Consider the following 18166-nt stretch of genomic DNA (forward strand, 5'->3'; position numbering starts at 1 on the left):
GAGTGGGGGACTCAACTTCTGATGGTGGGTTGGCTTTTAACATATAATGTAATGGGAAGAGATGTGCTGGACATCTAATCTTACAGCTACAACTGGCCCTTTTGAGGGCAATCATGATGCTAATGCGGCCCACAATAAAATTGAGTTTGACACCCCGATCTAGAAGATCTATTCAGAATTGGATCTTGGGAGGATTTACCTCCTTTTTCTATTTCAGAGATAAAGATTTTTTAGCATAAAATAGAAAACTGAGTAATGCCTTCAGTGATCCATGCAGCTGTAATTTCATCAATCAGTATTGAAAAGTGACAATGTGCAAGTTTTTGACACAACACCTCTTTATTGCACTTGCCAATACTGTTTTTCATTAGCATGGACCCTTTTGGTATGCTTACAACCGAGGGATTTTGCTATTTTGAAGTCTGGAGACCAGTCAGTCATGCTAATAGTAGGGGCATCCAACAAACGGTGGCAGATTTTTTTGGCAATAAAATTAACAATTTTCAAATTGATTCCAAAAGTTTTTCTTTTGTGAGCCAAGACTTCTTATGCAGTGATTTGTTTAGCAAACGTAACAATTCCAGGGTTGGCTTTCCTAGCTGCAGCAAAAGACTTGTGTTTGTAATTTGCAGCATCATTTTTTACACCACAGGCATTTTGTTTTGAATCCTCATCTGCTGATAACCAGTATTTGAACTGCAGATATGTTGCCATGAGCCTGAAAATGCCTAAATTTCATAATTATTTTGGCAGAAGTTCTATATGCAACGTGGATCTGCACTGCACACAGTGTAAAAGTGGCCATACATTTATAACATTTTCTTGTACAATTTCCTTTAGATTTACCTTTTAACCACTTCAGCCCCAGACCATTTGGCTGGCCAAAGACCAGAACCCCTTTTTACGATTCGGTACTGCGTCGCTTTAACTGACAATTGAGTGGTCGTGCGACATGGCTCCCAAACAAAACTGACGTATTTTTTTTCCTACGAATAGATCACCTCTGCAGTATTTATTTTTTGCGCTATAAACAAAAATAGAGCGACAATTTTGAGAAAAAAGCAATATTTACTTTTTGCTAAAAATAAATATCCCCAAAAAATATATTGAGAAAAAAAAAACTATTTTTTTTCCCTCAGTTTAGGCCGATACATATTCTTCTACAGTACATATTTTTGGTAAAAAAATCGCAATAAGCGCTTGGTTTGCACAAAAGTTGTAGCGTCTACAAAATAGGCGATAGTTTTATGGCATTGTTTGTTTATTTTACTAGTAATGGTGGCGATCAGCGTGTTTTTTTTTTTTTTTTTTTTTTTTTTTTTTGACTGCAACCATTATGGCAGACACATGGGACACTTTTGGCGCTATTTTGGGACCATTTATGCAGCAATCAGTGCTATAAAAATGCACCGATTTACTGTGTTAATGTCCCTAACTGTGAAGGGGGTTAATCACTAGGGGCCTAAGAAGGTGTTAATTGTGTCATAGGGAGTGATTTTAACTGTTAGGGACATGGCTACGAATGACAAGTCACTGATCGCTGCTCCCGATGAGAGGGAGCAGACGATCAGTGACCTGTCATTAGAAAGAACGGGGAGATGTTGTGTTCACACTGACATTTCCCCGTTCTTCAGCTCCATGACCAGATCGTGGGACACCGGCGGACATGGAGTTCGCAGGCACGATCACGGAGCTCACTGCAGGGTCATGCGCGTGCCGCTGGCGTGTGACCAAGCGGTGGCAAATTTAAAGGGACGTAAATGTTCGCCCATTTGCCTGTCCGTGCCATTCTACCGATGTAAATGTTTGTGTGGCGGTCGGTAAGTGGTTAACTACAGTACCATGAAAAAGTATTCACACCCCTTTGAAATTTTCCATTTTTTTTCATCTTACAACCAAAAACGTAACCAACAAAAATTTAATAATTGACCATTTTTATTTAGGTTTCAGTATTTTCAATACAAAGGTGTAAAACACAATTGAGGGAGGAGAGAAGTGGTAATGGACAACTCTGGAGAGAGCATAGGCGACCTTCATACATCAGGATGGCATAGTTAGCTAGGTTACAGCTCTATAGAACAGCAGAACATATTGCTGGAGAAATAACAGTGAGTGCTTCTCTGTCAGACATTCTATTAGCATATTCTGTAATTTATAATTGTGTGGTCTGCTTTTCCAGAGAAAGAAGAGACAAGGGGAAGGGAAGGGAAGGCAAAAAGGGGAAAAGATGTAAGAAAGCACCAATCGGCTGGGCTCGTCTCTCCTGGGCCCATCCACCCTGGGCTCTGAGTACTTACAGTGTACAGGGCGGGGGTGGGGGCGGTTCTTGGGAGTCAAAGACAGTCTATCCGCTGACACCAAGGCTCCCATGTTGCCGTATGTCGGTCCACCTGGTCAATTAGTCGAGCCGACATGGACTCCATAACCTCCACATCCTTGATTCTGGCATAAAGATCAGATGGTGTCAGGGGGGTTTCGTTGTTTCCAGTAAAGGGCCACTAGACATCTAGCCACCTGTAATATATGTGCGGACAATTTTTTGGCTGAACTGGGTAATTTGGGGGGGGGGGGGGGGGTGGCGGCCCAATAAAAAGAGAGGGCTATCTGCCTCAAACAGCTGGTGAAGCAGTCCTTGGACCGAAAGCCAGTAAGGTTGGAGGGATGGGCAGTTCCAGTAGATGTGGAATAACGTCCCCCGGTCCTGGAGACATTTCCATCAGTGATCCAAGGCCAATGGGTATATATCGTGTAGGCGAGATGGTATCCGGTACCAATAGAAGAGCACCTTATAATGTGTTCTCTTTATAGAGCATGCACATAGAGCTCTTGCTCTTGGCCGCCCAAGACCTTATAGTGAACCATTGTTCAAGGGATAATTCCTCTCCGAGATGTTCCTTCCATCTGCAAATGTATCCGTTTTCCCCTGAGAGACCATATCATAAGAGTTTAAGAGTTTTATATACAGTATGTCTGAAGTCAGTCCTTTCTGTGAGAGGCCTGATACGTTTAAGCATTCGGATGGGGATGGCTTGGACAATAGGAGGGTTGGGGTGATGGTAAGTGCATAGTGCCAAATTTGGAGGTAGCCAAAAGAGGCACTACAGGGGAGCTCATGCTTTGTTCCGAGTTCATCGAAGGGTAATAAGACCCTAGTCACTGGGTTCACCAAGTGTCCATAATGAAAGAGGGCTATTCAGTGTTTTTAATTCCACGTGAAATTTAGGAGGTCAGTCAAAAGTTTTCTGAGCTGAGCAGATGGGATGGGCACTGGGAGAGTCGGAAAGCACTGAAAGAGTTTAGGTAATATGGTCATTTTAACTGAGGCAATGTGTCTAACCAAGATATTGGGTAATGTCTCCATTTAGTCAAAAGGGACCTTATAGACACGAATAGGGGTCTGAAGTTTGCATCATATAGGGCGGGGATATGCAATTAGCGGACCTCCAGATGTTGCAGAACTACGATTCCCATGAGGCATAGCAAGACTCTGACAGCCACAAGCATGACACCCAGTCAGAGGCATGATGGGACTTGTAGTTTTGCAACAGCTGGAGGTCCGCTAATTGCATATCCCTGATATAGGGATTTGTAAGATACACCCCCAAATATTTAATGGCATGGGATTTCCACATATATGTAAAATTATCCGAAAGACAATGCACTTCCGAGGGAGGTAAGTTGATTGGGAGGGCTTCTGATTTAGCAAGGTTAACCTTGTATGCGATAGGGACCCAGGAGTTTATGAAAATTAGGGAGAGTCGCATGCTGTCACGTTAGGAGTACATCATCCGCAAACAATGAAACTTTAAATTTGCAACCTCTAACCATTATACCGCTGATGTTGGGGTCCTGTCGTATCTGGGCCTCCTGAGGTTTGATACACACAGCTAAAAGTAACGGAGAAAGCGGGCAACCTTGGCTAGTTCCATTCAAAATGGGAAAAGGAGGTAGATGCTGCAAAAGGTGTTTTTAATCGAGGCGGATGGAGTTGCGTATAGGTGCCAAATCGCCCCGAGGAATGGACCCTGAAATCCCAGATATTCAAGGGCGGAGAACCTAAAAGGCCAGCTAAACCTATCAATGACTTTTTCAGCATCTAAGCTGAGCAACAGCACTTCATCTTTTTGCTTATTAATGATGTCTATTAAATTGATGACTCTTCTGGTGTTGTCTCCTGCCAGATGCCCTGGGACAAAGCCCACCTGATCCTTAAGGATCAAGGAGGGAAGGACCTCATTTACTCGAAGGAATAGTAGTTTCGTAAAAAATTTCAGGTATGAGTACAGTAAAGCTATGGGTCTATAATTCCCACACAATGTGTGGTCTTTATCAGGTTTGGGTATGAGTGTAAGGTGTGAAATCGACATGTCCCGTGGGATTTATACGGTAGGCCATCAGGGCCCAGGGCCTTGTTATTTGGGAGAGGCTTCAAAGTCTCTGAAAAGCTCCTCTACAGTGATCGGAGAGTTGGGAGACTATAGGGCCTCTGCTGGTAAAGTAGGGCTTTTTCAACCTTGCCTATATCTATACTTTTGAGAACGACCCGTGGTCGTATAATTCCTCTCAAGTGATGGATTGAGGGTGAGGCTGTAAGTCTAGATTCAAAGTCGCTGTGCAGTCTGCTGTCTCAGTTGCCTGGTATTTGTCTTCCAGGCCATTTAGACTGATATACATTGGCCACGTATCACTGTCTTGTGTGCCTCCCAGAGGGTTCCCGCAGAAATCTCTGGGGCATTATTCTCTACAAAGTACAGTTTTAACCACTTAACCCCCGGACCATATTGCTGGTCAAAGACCAGAGCACTTTTTGCGATTCGGCACTGCATCACTTTAACTGACAATTGTGCGGTCATGCGTCGTGGCTCCCAAACAAAATTGGTGTCCTTTTTTCCCCCACAAATAGAGCTTTCTTTTGGTGGTATTAGATCACCTCTGCGGTTTTTCGTTTTTGCGCTATAAACAAAAAGAGCGACAATTTGGAAAAAAATGAATATTTTTTACTTTTTGCTATAATAAATATCCCTCAAAAATATATAAAAAAAACATATTTTTTCCTCAGTTTAGGCCGATACGTATTCTTCTACATATTTTTTGTAAAAAAAAAAAACAAAACACTAAGTGTCTATTGATTGGTTTGCGCAAAAGTTATAGCGTTTACAATATAGGGGGTATTTTTATGGCATTTTTATTATTTTTTTTTTACTAGTAATTTTTATTTTTCGGTACTGCGACATTATGGCAGACACTTCGGACACTTTGACACATTTTTGGGACCATTGGCATTTTTATAGCAATCAGTGCTATACAAATGCATTGGATTACTATAAAAATGCCACTGGCAGTGAATGGGGTTAAGTATGTTCCCTGGGTGTGTTCTAACTGTAGGGGGGTGGCCGCACTAGGGGAAATGACCGATCTTCTGTTCATACATTGTATGAACAGAAGATCAGCATTTCTCTCCCTGACAGGACCGGGAGCTGTGTGTTTACACACACACAGCTCCCGGTCCCCACTCTGTAACGCCCCTAGTGGCCTGCGCGAGAGCCGACGTATAGCTACGGGCTCTCGTGCAGGGGAGCCGACCTGCCGTGGTAAAATGACTCTTTATTGGGATTTTATGTGATAGACCAACACAAGGTGGAAGGGAAATGATAAATGGTTTTCAATATTTTTTACAAATAAATATTTGAAAAGTGTGGCGTGCATTTGTATTTAGCCCCCTTTATTATGATATCCCTAACTAAAATCTAGTGGCACCAATTTCCTTCAGAAGTCACCTAATTAATACATAGTGTCGTCCTGTGTGTAATTTAATATCTGTATAAATACAGCTGTTCTGTGAAGCCCTCAGAGTTCTGTTAGAGAATCTTGGTGAACAAACAGCATAATGAAGGCCAAAAAACACACCAGACAGGTAAGGGATAAAGTTGTGGAGAAGTTTTTAAACCAGGGTTAGGCTATAAAAAAAAAAAAAAAATATTCCAAGCTTTGAACATCTCACGGAGCACTTGTTCAATCCATCATCCGAAAATGGAAAGAGCATGGCACAACTGCAAACCTACCAAGACATGGCCGTCCTAAACTGACAGACCGGGCAAGGAGAGCATTAATCAGAGAAGTAGCCACAAGGCATGCAGAAATCCACAGCTCAGGTGGGAGAATCTGTCCATGGAACAACTATTAGTCGTGCACTCCACCAATCTGGCCTGTATGGAAGAGTGGCAAGAAAAAAGCCATTATTGAAAGAGAGCCAGAAGAAGTCCTGTTTGCAGTTTGCTAGAAGCCATCTGGGGGACAACGGCAAACAATTGGAAGAAAGCGCTCTGGTCAGATTAGACCAAAATGTATCGTTTTGGCAGAAAACAAGCACTGCACATCACCCTGAACACATGGTGGTTGCAGCATCTTGTTGTAGGGATGCTTTTTTTCAGCAGGGACAGGAATGCTGGTTGATGGAAAGATGGATGGAGCCAAAATACAGGGCAATCTAAGAAGAAAGCCTGCTAGAATCGGCAAAAGACTTAAGACTGGGGCGGAGGTTCGCCTTCCAGCAGGACAACGACCCTAAATCAAATTGAGAATCTGTGGAAAGATTTAAAAATTGCTGTTCAGACGCTCTCCATCCAATCTGACAGAGTTTGAGATATTTTGCGAAGAAGAATAGGCAAAAATATCACTTTACCAGATGTGCAAAGCTAGTATAGACATACCCAAAAAGACTTGCAGTGAAAGTATTGGCTCAGGGGAAGGAAGAGAAGAAAGATCCCTGGCGCCACACATCCATGAAGTCCTATGGTGGTATGAGACAACCTCAGCCTGGGCTCCCACCAGGCCGCTGTCCAACGTGTTTCACTCCACCCCTCGGAGCTTTGTCATTGGGTTCTACAAAGTATTGACTCAGGTGAGCTTAATACAAATACACGCCACACTTTTCAGATATTTATTTGTAAAAAATGTTGAAAACCGTTTATTTCTCTTCCACTTCACAATTATTTGCCACTTTGTGTTGGTCTATCACATAAAATCCCAATAAAATACATTTACGTTTTTGGTTGTAACATGATGAATGTCAGGAAAGCAATAGGTGTTAATAAAAACTGATCTTATGAAAATATATTGGCTGCAGTTAGACATGCATCGCATGTGAAGTTTAAAAAAAAAAAAAAAAAAAAAAAATCATGTTGTCTGTGTTGCTTACTTGCCATTCAATATGCTGCAAAGACTAAGTGTGTGTGTGTGGTGTATCAATATTAAAAGTAACCACCTACTGTTTAGATGATCAGGTTCTCTAATCTGGTGGTGGCTGCAGAGCCATACAGCTGGCACCTCCAATATGTCATTGACTGTTTGGGGAAGAAAACAAAATCAGATTGCTGTGTCCTCACTGACCGCTCCCAAGTTCTCCAACACATAAATAAAGCAGACATTCAAAAAACACTGGCTTCCTAAAATGACATACTTACTAGAGAAAGGAGTTCTAATCGGAGGGAGCCGAAGGCATTGCCAGTGGCTGATCAATAGCGGAGACATGATTCTGAGTCCAAGAGAACTGCACAATAAGGCAAACGGAGGAAAGCAAACCTGAGACTATAGCAGATACTTTCTAGAAAATCACACCACAACAAATTGTATATTTGCTTACTGGTATGATACAGCTGTATGATGAATCCAAAGAGAATTCTTCAGGAGTTGTAGCAGCCAGGCGGTACTTGCGCTTGTTTTGTGCAGTTCATGTGATCCAAGGAGGGCAGCAGGCAAGGCGTTGGCGGCAGTGGTGGAACAAGCAAGTCAATACCAGTGGCGTGATTGGAAGTACAGACTCTAGGAGAGAAAACTGAACCTGAGACCATAGCAAATAATTAATTTAAAAAGCGCACCACAAAACAAATTGTGTATTTGCTTGCTGTATGGTGAATCCAAAGGGAATGCTTCAGGAGTTAAAGCAGGCAGGCGGTACTTGTAGTGGCACTGGCAACAGCTGACCTTTTGTTTGGCAAAGCTTTAAGTGATCCAAGTAGGGTGGTAGGCAAGGTATTGGTGGCAGTGGTGCAACAGGCTGGTTAAAGCAGTGGTGTGATTGGAAGTCCAGAACCAACCTAACAGCACAAAGTGGGAGAAGAAGAAAAAACAAACATGATTGTAGAGCTGTCTGTGCTCCATTGCAGTCAGTGCCTCTATAGACTAATTTCATTCATTCATTATTCAACCACCAGTGCTGCTCCATATGCATTAAATAACTTAAATATCTTTTTATTTTTTTGCCGCTATAGTGCTGCTCTCCATATGCATGGTATGCACATGAAGCAGTACTACTGGGAGCAAAAAAATTAATAAAAAATGATAAATGCATGCATATTGGTACATCACTACTGAGGGCAAAACACAAACAAGCATGCATGCTATTTCTTTGCTCCCTGTTGTTCTGTTCCAAAATGCATTCCATGTATTATTTTTTTCTGTCACCAGTAGTGCTGCTTCATTGCATGTATATTTATTTCCCTTTTTGTATCCCACAGTGCTGCTCCATCCATGTCTGACCATTCTGGCATTTTCATCATTCATTATGCCCCCATATTCATTCATTCATTCATTCATTCATTATGCCTCTTATAATAACATGCTTACATACCAAATCAATTCACTGCCTTTTGGGCACAGTCGGGGTCCAGGAGTCAGTCAGCAGAGCAGACACTGCAGCAGAGGCAGGTAACATTTGTGACCGGGAGGCCCAGCTAGGAAGTGCATCCTTCCCTCCCTCTCCTGCGATAGAAATGGCAGTTGGGGGAAAATGGCGCATCGGCCTACTTTTTATGCACGCCCGACATGCCGTGCACCATGATGTCACGCAATACCACTGCGCCGTCGCTCCAAACATAGCCTAATATATTTAGCTAGCTTTAGAACGGCGCATACAAGTTCCAAAGTCGGACAACAGCCTTTTTCTTTTTTTTGCGATGCCGCTGCCCTAACAGACGTTTACAGGCAGGTAACCCTGATTGGGGTACAAATATTTGGAAGAAACCACTTCTCCTCCCTAAACCTAGTAATAATAATCCAGAAGTGTCTCAATAGTAGGCACACCCATAACATATGTAAAATATGACTCTGAAGATGATATTTTTCCCATTTTATATATAGTCTACTAGGGGTATAATGCATTTTATTTAGATATTGGAGTTAAATTAGTTTCTCTCTATGTGAAATGGCAGCTGTGATCTGGTTCCTAATTCCACCCTCCCAAATGGCTACATCCAAGTAGAGAATATTAGTTTGCCATTGGGCCTTTACTTTCTCCATCCTCAATGAGGGCAAGGATAATAGAGCCAAATAGTACCTGCAGATAAATTTTGGAGTGATCATAATGAAAAGATTCTCAGTCTTGCTTGTTTGTAATGACATGTCGCGCAATCCAAGTTGTATAGTGACTGCATGAAATGGTTGCATATATGGAAATGGATATATATCCAGAACCCTGATTTTAAGATTCTGGGTCGCCCATCTACTCGCATTAAATTATTACAATTCTGACATTTACAAGTTTTGCCACAAGGGTGCGTTCGAAGAATTGGGGAGGGGCAGATCTGCCAATTTACAAATACAGTTTTGAAATATTTTTATAGAATAATTTCAATATACCTGCACCCACCCTGGGATAATGATTATTTCTATGGAGGAGATTAATCGGGGCCTTGAACGATTGCATAAGTGCAGCTTAACATTGCAGACCGGGGAAAGTGAACTCGTACATGTCATCCAGCCTGTTCTGGGTTAGGGGCACGCAGCACACCACTCCCATGACTGCTGTGTCCACGCCGCAGAATGATCCCAAAGCTGTTATGAATGAATTTCATAACCGCTGTTCTTTCCTGCAGTGCGATGCTGTTATTGGTTCAGAGCTATCACATTGTACCTGGGCCAATCCCAGCACCTTGTACCATGTGATTAGCTGTAGCCGATCACAGATGACTAGTAATCACAGCTGTTATAAATATAACCCACTTGTGAGTAAGGCTTGGCATTGCTTGATAGTGGGCATAATCTGTGCTAGTGTCGGCTCTTTTACCTGGCCTCCTGAAGCGTTCAGCTGCCCATCCAGCAAAGGTTCCTGAAGCGTTCAGCTGCCCATCCAGCAAAGCAGACTCCGGCCACTATGGTCTACCTTCCCCCCCAAAATCAGATCCTCTTCTCCTTGAGAAAGGTTGCTAACTGGGGTGCTCCATCAGCCATTTTGGCTCGCTGTATGGGAGAAACTCGCTCTTCTTTTTTCTGGGCTTTTAGATTTTTCTTTGCAGAGTCTTACCATATCCGAAGGGTGTTCTACAGGGTCTTTGCTTTCAATTTTTTTTTACATGTTTTGGATATTTTAAGTAATCTTCAGACCTAAAATATGCCTTTATCCTGTTTGCTAAAATAAAAAATAAAAATGGCCCAGGCATTGAAAGGTTAAAAATACAGGATAACAGGGTGCACTTATTTTTATGGGATAGAGCTTGACTGTTCTTGTTTTGGGAGTGGATCCCTTTATCCTTTCCAAACTTGACAACTCTTCATGTACTTCTAAGTTACACAACTAACATTGTAGCTGGCAAGTAAGTTGTTTACTAATCCTCTTCTTTACGACAGAGGAACTCCCAAGCTCTTGCACAAGTTTGAAACAGGTCTCAACTTTAGAGCTTCACCACTCTCTCACAATCCAATTAAAAGGCCTTGTTTGCTAATTGTGGTGCTATATTGGGGTTTGGTATGATTGTGGGCACCACAGAGCTTTCCATTAGAGTGTTTAGGTCATAATACAAGTTGAAGAAGAAGAAGTTGAGTGTACATCACAGGTACATTCAGCTATGATTAAGCATTGATATCCAATGCGAAACGCGTCAGCTGTTTATCCCACTGCATGCTTGTACTTGTAGTGCATTTTTCCTTTACCCAATAAAGGGCACGTCTTTTTAAGAATTTGGAGTGCGGCTGTCCATATTCTCCTTCCTTTGCACATCCTGCGCATTGCCGGCACCCATTGGTTCCTGAGCGGACAGTGATTATGCCAGTGTGCTCACCTGGAGCGGCAGCTTCTCTACCTGTACATTACAGGTTTTCTTGAAGATCACCCTCCCAAAACTTACTATAATTTTTTTTTTTTTTTTTTTTACGAATAGGTAATGGGACAGTGCCTACATTTACAGTGAGGAAAATAAGTATTTGAACACCCTGCTATTTTGCAAGTTCTCCCACTTGGAAATCATGGAGCGGTCTGAAATTGTCATCGTAGGTGCATGTTCACTGTGAGAGACATAATCAAAAAAAAAAATTCCAGAAATCACAATTTATGATTTTTTAACTATTTATTTGTATGATACAGCTGCAAATAAGTATTTGAACACCTGTCTATCAGCTAGAATTCTGACCCTCAAAGACCTGTTAGTCTGCCTTTAAAATGTCCACCTCCACTCCATTTAGTATCCTAAATTAGATGCACCTGTTTGAGGTCATTAGCTGCATAAAGACACCTGTCCACCCCATACAATCAGTAAGAATCCAACTACTAACATGGCCAAGACCAAAGAGCTGTCCAAAGACACTAGAGACAAAATTGTACACCTCCACAAGGCTGGAAAGGGCTACGGGGAAATTGCCAAGCAGCTTGGTGAAAAAAGGTCCACTGTTGGAGCAATCATTAGAAAATGGAAGAAGCTAAACATGACTGTCAATCTCCCTCGGACTGGGGCTCCATGCAAAATCTCACCTCGTGGGGTCTCAATGATCCTAAGAAAGGTGAGAAATCAGCCCAGGACTACACGGGAGGAGCTGGTCAATGACCTGAAAAGAGCTGGGACCACCGTTTCCAAGGTTACTGTTGGTAATACACTAAGACGTCATGGTTTGAAATCATGCATGGCACGGAAGGTTCCCCTGCTTAAACCAGCACATGTCAAGGCCCGTCTTAAGTTTGCCAATGACCATTTGGATGATCCAGAGGAGTCATTGGAGAAAGTCATGTGGTCAGATGAGACCAAAATAGAACTTTTTGGTCATAATTCCACTAACCGTGTTTGGAGGAAGAAGAATGATGAGTACCATCCCTACTGTGAAGCATGGGGGTGGTAGCATCATGCTTTGGGGGGTGTTTTTCTGCACATGGGACAGGGCGACTGCACTGTATTAAGGAGAGGATGACCGGGGGCCATGTATTGTGAGATTTTGGGCAACAACCTCCTTCCCTCAGAGCTTTGAAGATGGGTCGAGGCTGGGTCTTCCAACATGACAATGACCCGAAGCACACAGCCAGGATAACCAAGGAGTGGCTCTGTAAGAAGCATATCAAGGTTCTGGCGTGGCCTAGCCAGTCTCCAGACCTAAACCCAATAGAGAATCTTTTGGAGGGAGCTCAAACTCAAACTTCTCAGCGACAGCCCAGAAACCTGACTGATCTAGAGAAGATCTGTGTGGAGGAGTGGGCCAAAATCCCTCCTCCAGTGTGTGCAAACCTGGTGAAAAACTACAAGAAACATTTGACCTCTGTAATTGCAAACAAAGGCTACTGTACCAAATATTAACATTGATTTTCTCAGGTGTTCAAATACTTATTTGCAGCTGTATCATACAAATAAATAGTTAAAAAAATCATACATTGTGATTTCTGGATTTTTTTTTTTTATTATGTCTCTCACAGTGGACATGCACCTACAATAACAATTTCAGACCCCTCCATGATTTCCAAGTGGGAGAACTTGCAAAATAGCAGGGTGTTCAAATACTTATTTTCATCACTGTACTATGTTTTTTTTCTTCAAGACCATTTCCTCATAGAAATAAGTGAACTACATATAATTACCTACTTGGCAAATGTATGCTGTGATTGCACATCTTGTTGACTTTTGGGGTTGGAGAACCAGATTTTACTGCTAAAAATTGCTTAAGAATCCCAGTAATGTTTATTTCCTCTTAAATGTAAAGGTCCGTGTTGGAGAAGTTGGAGGCAATACACTGGGATTTTATGGATGTCAATTTAGCCCTGAGAAGTCAATGATTGTTGCTCATGGGTTTCATGGAGCTCTTCACATGTGGTGTCAGAATTCATCTGCGCAGGTAAGATAAACTTTGTCTTGCACATATGACATCTAATTTAATTGACATTTCTTTTTACATTTTGCTTACAAGTGGACCTCTGCTCAAGGTGCTTCTATGTAGCAACACACATGTTCCACCTACATACAAAATCCTTTTACACAACAGCAATATCAAATTTCAGCAGTGGTTTGGCATATAGATAGATAGATAGATAGGTCGGCCGATATTTTGCTGATTATTGTGAAAAAAACGGCCGATTCGCGGCTATAACAATCAACAGCCCGCATGGCTGCCTGCCCTGCAGTACTGACCAGTGCTCCCGCAGAATGTATTCCTGAATCCTCCACCCGCACGGCCACTATAGAATTGATGGAATTGAATCACTGGCATCGCATTGCACCCACCCCCTCCCTCGGCGTGCTGTATTAGAGAGAAACAATCATTGGCCTATTACAAGCATCTGCCGCCTGACTTGGTAACTCCCCCCAGCAGGAGATCGTGGCCAGCACTAGCTCTGTCCTTCTTTCCTGCTGAGGCGGAGCCTGCTGGCTGCTTGTATTACACTCTTGTTCAATGATTGGCTGGTCATCTCATCATTGTATTGTATTCATAGGTTAGGACCTCCTGTATCCTATGACCCTGATGCTGAATCAATCTGATCATCTTTATACATTTAGAAGAACTTTCAATGATGAAGTATACTTTGACAGCTTAAATTCCGTACTGACTCTATACAATCTGTACATAACTCTTGGGCTGCCCTCCGGCTACAGCTAGACTGCTCTCCCTCTCCTCCTCCTTCCCCCTTCCTTCTTTTCCTTGGCTCGAGCTTTCAGGGGGGTTTGGGAGCTCTTTCTCTTTTTCTCTTTTTCTCTTTCTCTTTTTCTCTTTCTCTCTTTTTCTCTTTTTCTCTCTTTTTCTTTTTCTCTTTCTCTTTTTCTCTTTCTCTTTCTCTTTCTCTTTCTCTTTCTCTTTTGTACGGGAGTTCCCGTAATGAGAGAGGAGTTGTCGTCCTAATCACCTGGTGTCCGGACTGTGTTTACTGTTGTTCGTTATGTCTGTCCATGTGTGTATGTAATCTTAGACCTGTTATTGAAAATATTCAGGTTTTTATTATGGTGTTTTAGCCTCCTGTATGTATCCATTAATCTAACCGGTTTAAACCATTCAATAAAACATTTATATTACTTGATTAGCCGTATAGTCATTGTGGTTATATAGTCCCTCCTTGTTTTCAATCGTCTTGGATTGGAATAGTTTTTGTATATGCAGTTGGGGACTCAACTACACATGACCAAATTTACGGTCTCTGGTATATTTCTTTAGCCTCATTTCCTTCCATTTTTTCATATGGTCATCTCATCAGCATGCACCTAGCCTATCAGGTGCATGCAGATAGATACCAGCATGTATGGAGGGTAAGTGCTACTGTACTGTGCCCCCCCTGCAGACTTTATTTAATGTCTTTTTAAAGTGAAACCTGGCTGAGGCTGGCATTGAGAAAATAGATGAGGATCACTCTGGGTGTATATCAGAGGTACATCGTGGAGATCCTCTTCAGAATGTAACTCTCATCCTCATTCATTTTCACAATGCATTGCAAATCAATCATCTTCATTACCACAACGCAGCACCACCCATCCCTCTCCACAACGCAGCACCACCCACGCCTAGCACCACCCATCCCTCTCCACAACGCAACACCACCCATACCTCTCCACAACGCAGCACCACCCACGCCTAGCACCACCCATCCCTCTCCACAACGCAGCACCACCCACGCCTAGCACCACCCATCCCTCTCCACAACGCAGCACCACCCATCCCTCTCCACAACGCAGCACCACCCATCCCTCTCCACAACGCAGCACCACCGCTTTGGAGCTGACGGGCAGGGAGGGAGAGACTTGTAGCAGAGAGTGGGACGACGGAGACGCATAAACTGACCATGGTATCATGGATCAGCAGCCATGCTTACCATGGTCTGCACAGCACCAGGTATTTTACAACATTGAAAGAGACAAATTTACTTTTATTTATTTTTTCCTTTTAGGGTTACAACAGCTTTAAGAGTAAACTTGTTAGCAACTATGTTTCCTAATGTGGTTTTGGTGAAAATGTGACGTCTGTATGATGATCTGCTTTTCTCCACTGGGGTTTGTGAGTGTGTTATATCCGATTTATGTTCATCACATGCTGTGTCAATTTGCCTTGTGAATGGACCCAAGACATTGTGCTTCTGTTTGTGGCGTTTATGCCACGTACACACGATCTGCATAACGTACGAAAAATGTAATCAGAGGAAGAATCGTCCGATAATCGGATCGTTAGTACAGGGCTTCCGTGAGCCGATCCTGACAGTTCATCCGATATTATTTTATCGGACATGCACAAAAATTTTCCTTTTTGTTTGGTCAGTACAGTTGTCGTCCGAAAATACAACACAAATACATTACAACACATGACATCACTCCTGATTTTTATTTTTTCTGTCGTACGAGAATTTTCGTGACTTTAGTAACCTATTCAATTTCTACTTGCGACTAGTAAACAGAAAAAGTCGGACGATCTGTCGTCCGATTTTCGGATCGTGTGTATGTGGCATTAGACTGCCTCAACGATTAAGTCCACCAGGGGGAAAAATGCATCTGAGGGATTTAATTCTGCAGGTGGAGAGCACAGCTGAAGCCATTTACATCTGGTTTAGTTTTGGTAACAAGGAGTTGGTGTCCTGTGTGCCATTCTAACATCAATAAGGCTGTTTTATTCAATAAGCTTTGTTTCGCAGCCAAAGATATGTAGAGTCAGTTTATTTAAAATAGCGCTTTCAATTCATTTCAATGGAGGGGGCGTTTTTGGAGCGTTTTTTTTTCAGCGCCCAAAAGCTGCTTCAAAGATGCTGCTTGCAGGTGTGTGAAAGGGTCCATTGAGATGCATGGAGAGCGTTTTATGAGCGTTTTAATAGCACTATTTTTAACGCAAAAACGCTTCAGTGTGAAAGGGGTCTTAAAGCGGATGTGCCAGTAAAAAAAAATATTAAAAGCCAGCAGCTACAAATACTGCAGCTGCTGACTTTAAATATTAGGACACTTACCTGTCCTGGAGTCCAGCGCCGTCCGCAGCAGAGGACAAGCGATCGCTCGTCTCTCTGCTGCTCCCCCCGCCATCCTCAGTGAGGGAACCAGGAAGTGAAGCGCTCCGGCTTCACTACCCGGTTCCCTACGGCGCATGTGCGAGTCGCGCTGCGCTCCCCTATTGGCTCACACGCTGTGTGCTGGGAGCCGAGTGTTCCCAGCACACAACGGGGGACAGACGGGAAGTCTGGAAAAACCCGTCTTTTGCCCGAGACGTGTGGCCGGAAGTGGGTGCAAATACCTGCCTTTAGACAGGTATCTGCACCCCCCTCCCCCCTGAAAGGTGTCAAATGTGACACCGGAGGGGGGGCGGGTTCCGATCAGCGTGAGTTCCACTTTAGGGTGGAGCTCCGCTTTAAAGAGAATTTTTTTTTTTTTTTTTTCAAATGACATTACTTTTTTTTTATTGCATTTTAGTGTAAATATGAGATCGGAGGTCTCTTTGAACCCAGATCTCATATTTTAAGGTCTTGTCATGCTTTTTATTCTATTACAAGGGATGTTTACATTCCTTGTAATAGGAATAAAAGTGACACCATTTTTTTTTTTAAAGAACAGTGTAAAAATAAAAGGTAAAATAAAATGAGAAAAAAAAGAAATACATTTTTAAAGTGCCTCGTCCCGTCGAGCTCACGTGCAGAAGCGAACACATATAAAATCAGTGTTCAAACGACATATGTGGATCGTTAGATTCTAGCCCTAGACCTCCTCTAACTCAAAACATGCAACCTGTAGAATTTTTTTTTAAACGTAACCTATGGAGATTTTTAAGTATAAACGTTTGTCTCCATTCCACGCGCGGGTGCAATTTTGAAGCGTGACATGTTGGGTATAAATTTACTCGGCATAACATTATCTTTCACAATATAAAAACAATGGGTTAACTTTACTGTTGACTTTATTTTTTAATTAAAAAAAGTGTATTTTTCCCCAAAAAAGTGTACTTGTAAGATCGCTGCACAAATATGGTGTAACAGAAAGTATTGCAACAACCGTCATATTATTCTCTAGCGTGTTAGAATAAAAAATATATAATGTTTGGGGTTTCTAAGTAATTTCCTAGCAAAATTCGTTTTTTTTTTTTTAAACTTGTAAACACCAAATCTTAGAAAGAGGCTTGGTCCCTTACCACCTCCTGACCACCGCACAAGGATATACGTCGACAGAATGACACGGCTGCGCAAATGGCTATATATATATATATACGTCCCCTAAAATTTGCGGGGCGTGTGGTCGCGCACTGCTCTCGCGACACTGTGACTGTGCCCGCAGGACCTGCGGACTCCATGTCCGCCGGTGTTCCCGCGATATCGGATCACAGAGCTGAAGAACGGGGAGATGTTAGTGTAAACACAACATCTCCCCATTCTTCCTAGTGATGTGTCGCAGCAAGCCACGTCCCCTAATGGAATCACTCCCTTAACCCCTTCAGCACCCCCTACAGGTTAACCCCTTCCTTGCCCCCTAGTGTTAACCCTTTCCCTGCTAGTGGAATTTTTATAGTAATCGGTGCATTTTTCTAGCACTGATCACTGTAAAAATGACAATGGTCCCAAAACGGTGTCAAACATGTCCGATGTGTCCGCCATATTTTTTTCAAAATTGTCACTATATTTTTGTTTACAGCGCAAAAAATAAAAACCGCAGAGGTGATCAAATACCACCAAAAGAAAGCTCTACTTGTGGGGGGAAAAGGACGTCAAATTTGTTTGGGAGCCACGTCACATGACCATGCAATTGTCAGTTAAAGTGACACAGTGCCTAATCGCAAAAAGTGGCCTGGTCTTTGGCCAGCCAAATGGTCCGGGGCTGAAGTAGTTAAGCACTGCATATTGGCAGATTACAAGAGCAAAGATAGGGTGCCTCTTCCGCTTAGACTCTACTGACAATTTAGGTGGAGGTCACAGTCACTTTTGATTGGGCCCTAGTTTTCCCTATTCTGACTCTTTGCCCACCTGTATCCGTTT

The 18166-nt window shown here is 42.6% G+C and overlaps 1 protein-coding gene across 1 annotated transcript in view; it reads left to right on the forward strand.

Annotated features, from left to right (window-relative positions):
- ELP2 (elongator acetyltransferase complex subunit 2) overlaps positions 1-18166 on the forward strand; it is a 171806-nt gene that overhangs the window by 73397 nt on the left and 80243 nt on the right. The window contains exon 11 of the mRNA XM_040353517.1: positions 12952-13083. Coding sequence (XP_040209451.1) covers positions 12952-13083 — 132 coding nt within the window. The remainder of the gene's footprint in view (positions 1-12951; positions 13084-18166) is intronic.

The sequence above is a fragment of the Rana temporaria genome, chromosome 5 (assembly GCF_905171775.1).
Source record: "Rana temporaria chromosome 5, aRanTem1.1, whole genome shotgun sequence".
Classification (NCBI taxonomy): domain Eukaryota; kingdom Metazoa; phylum Chordata; class Amphibia; order Anura; family Ranidae; genus Rana; species Rana temporaria.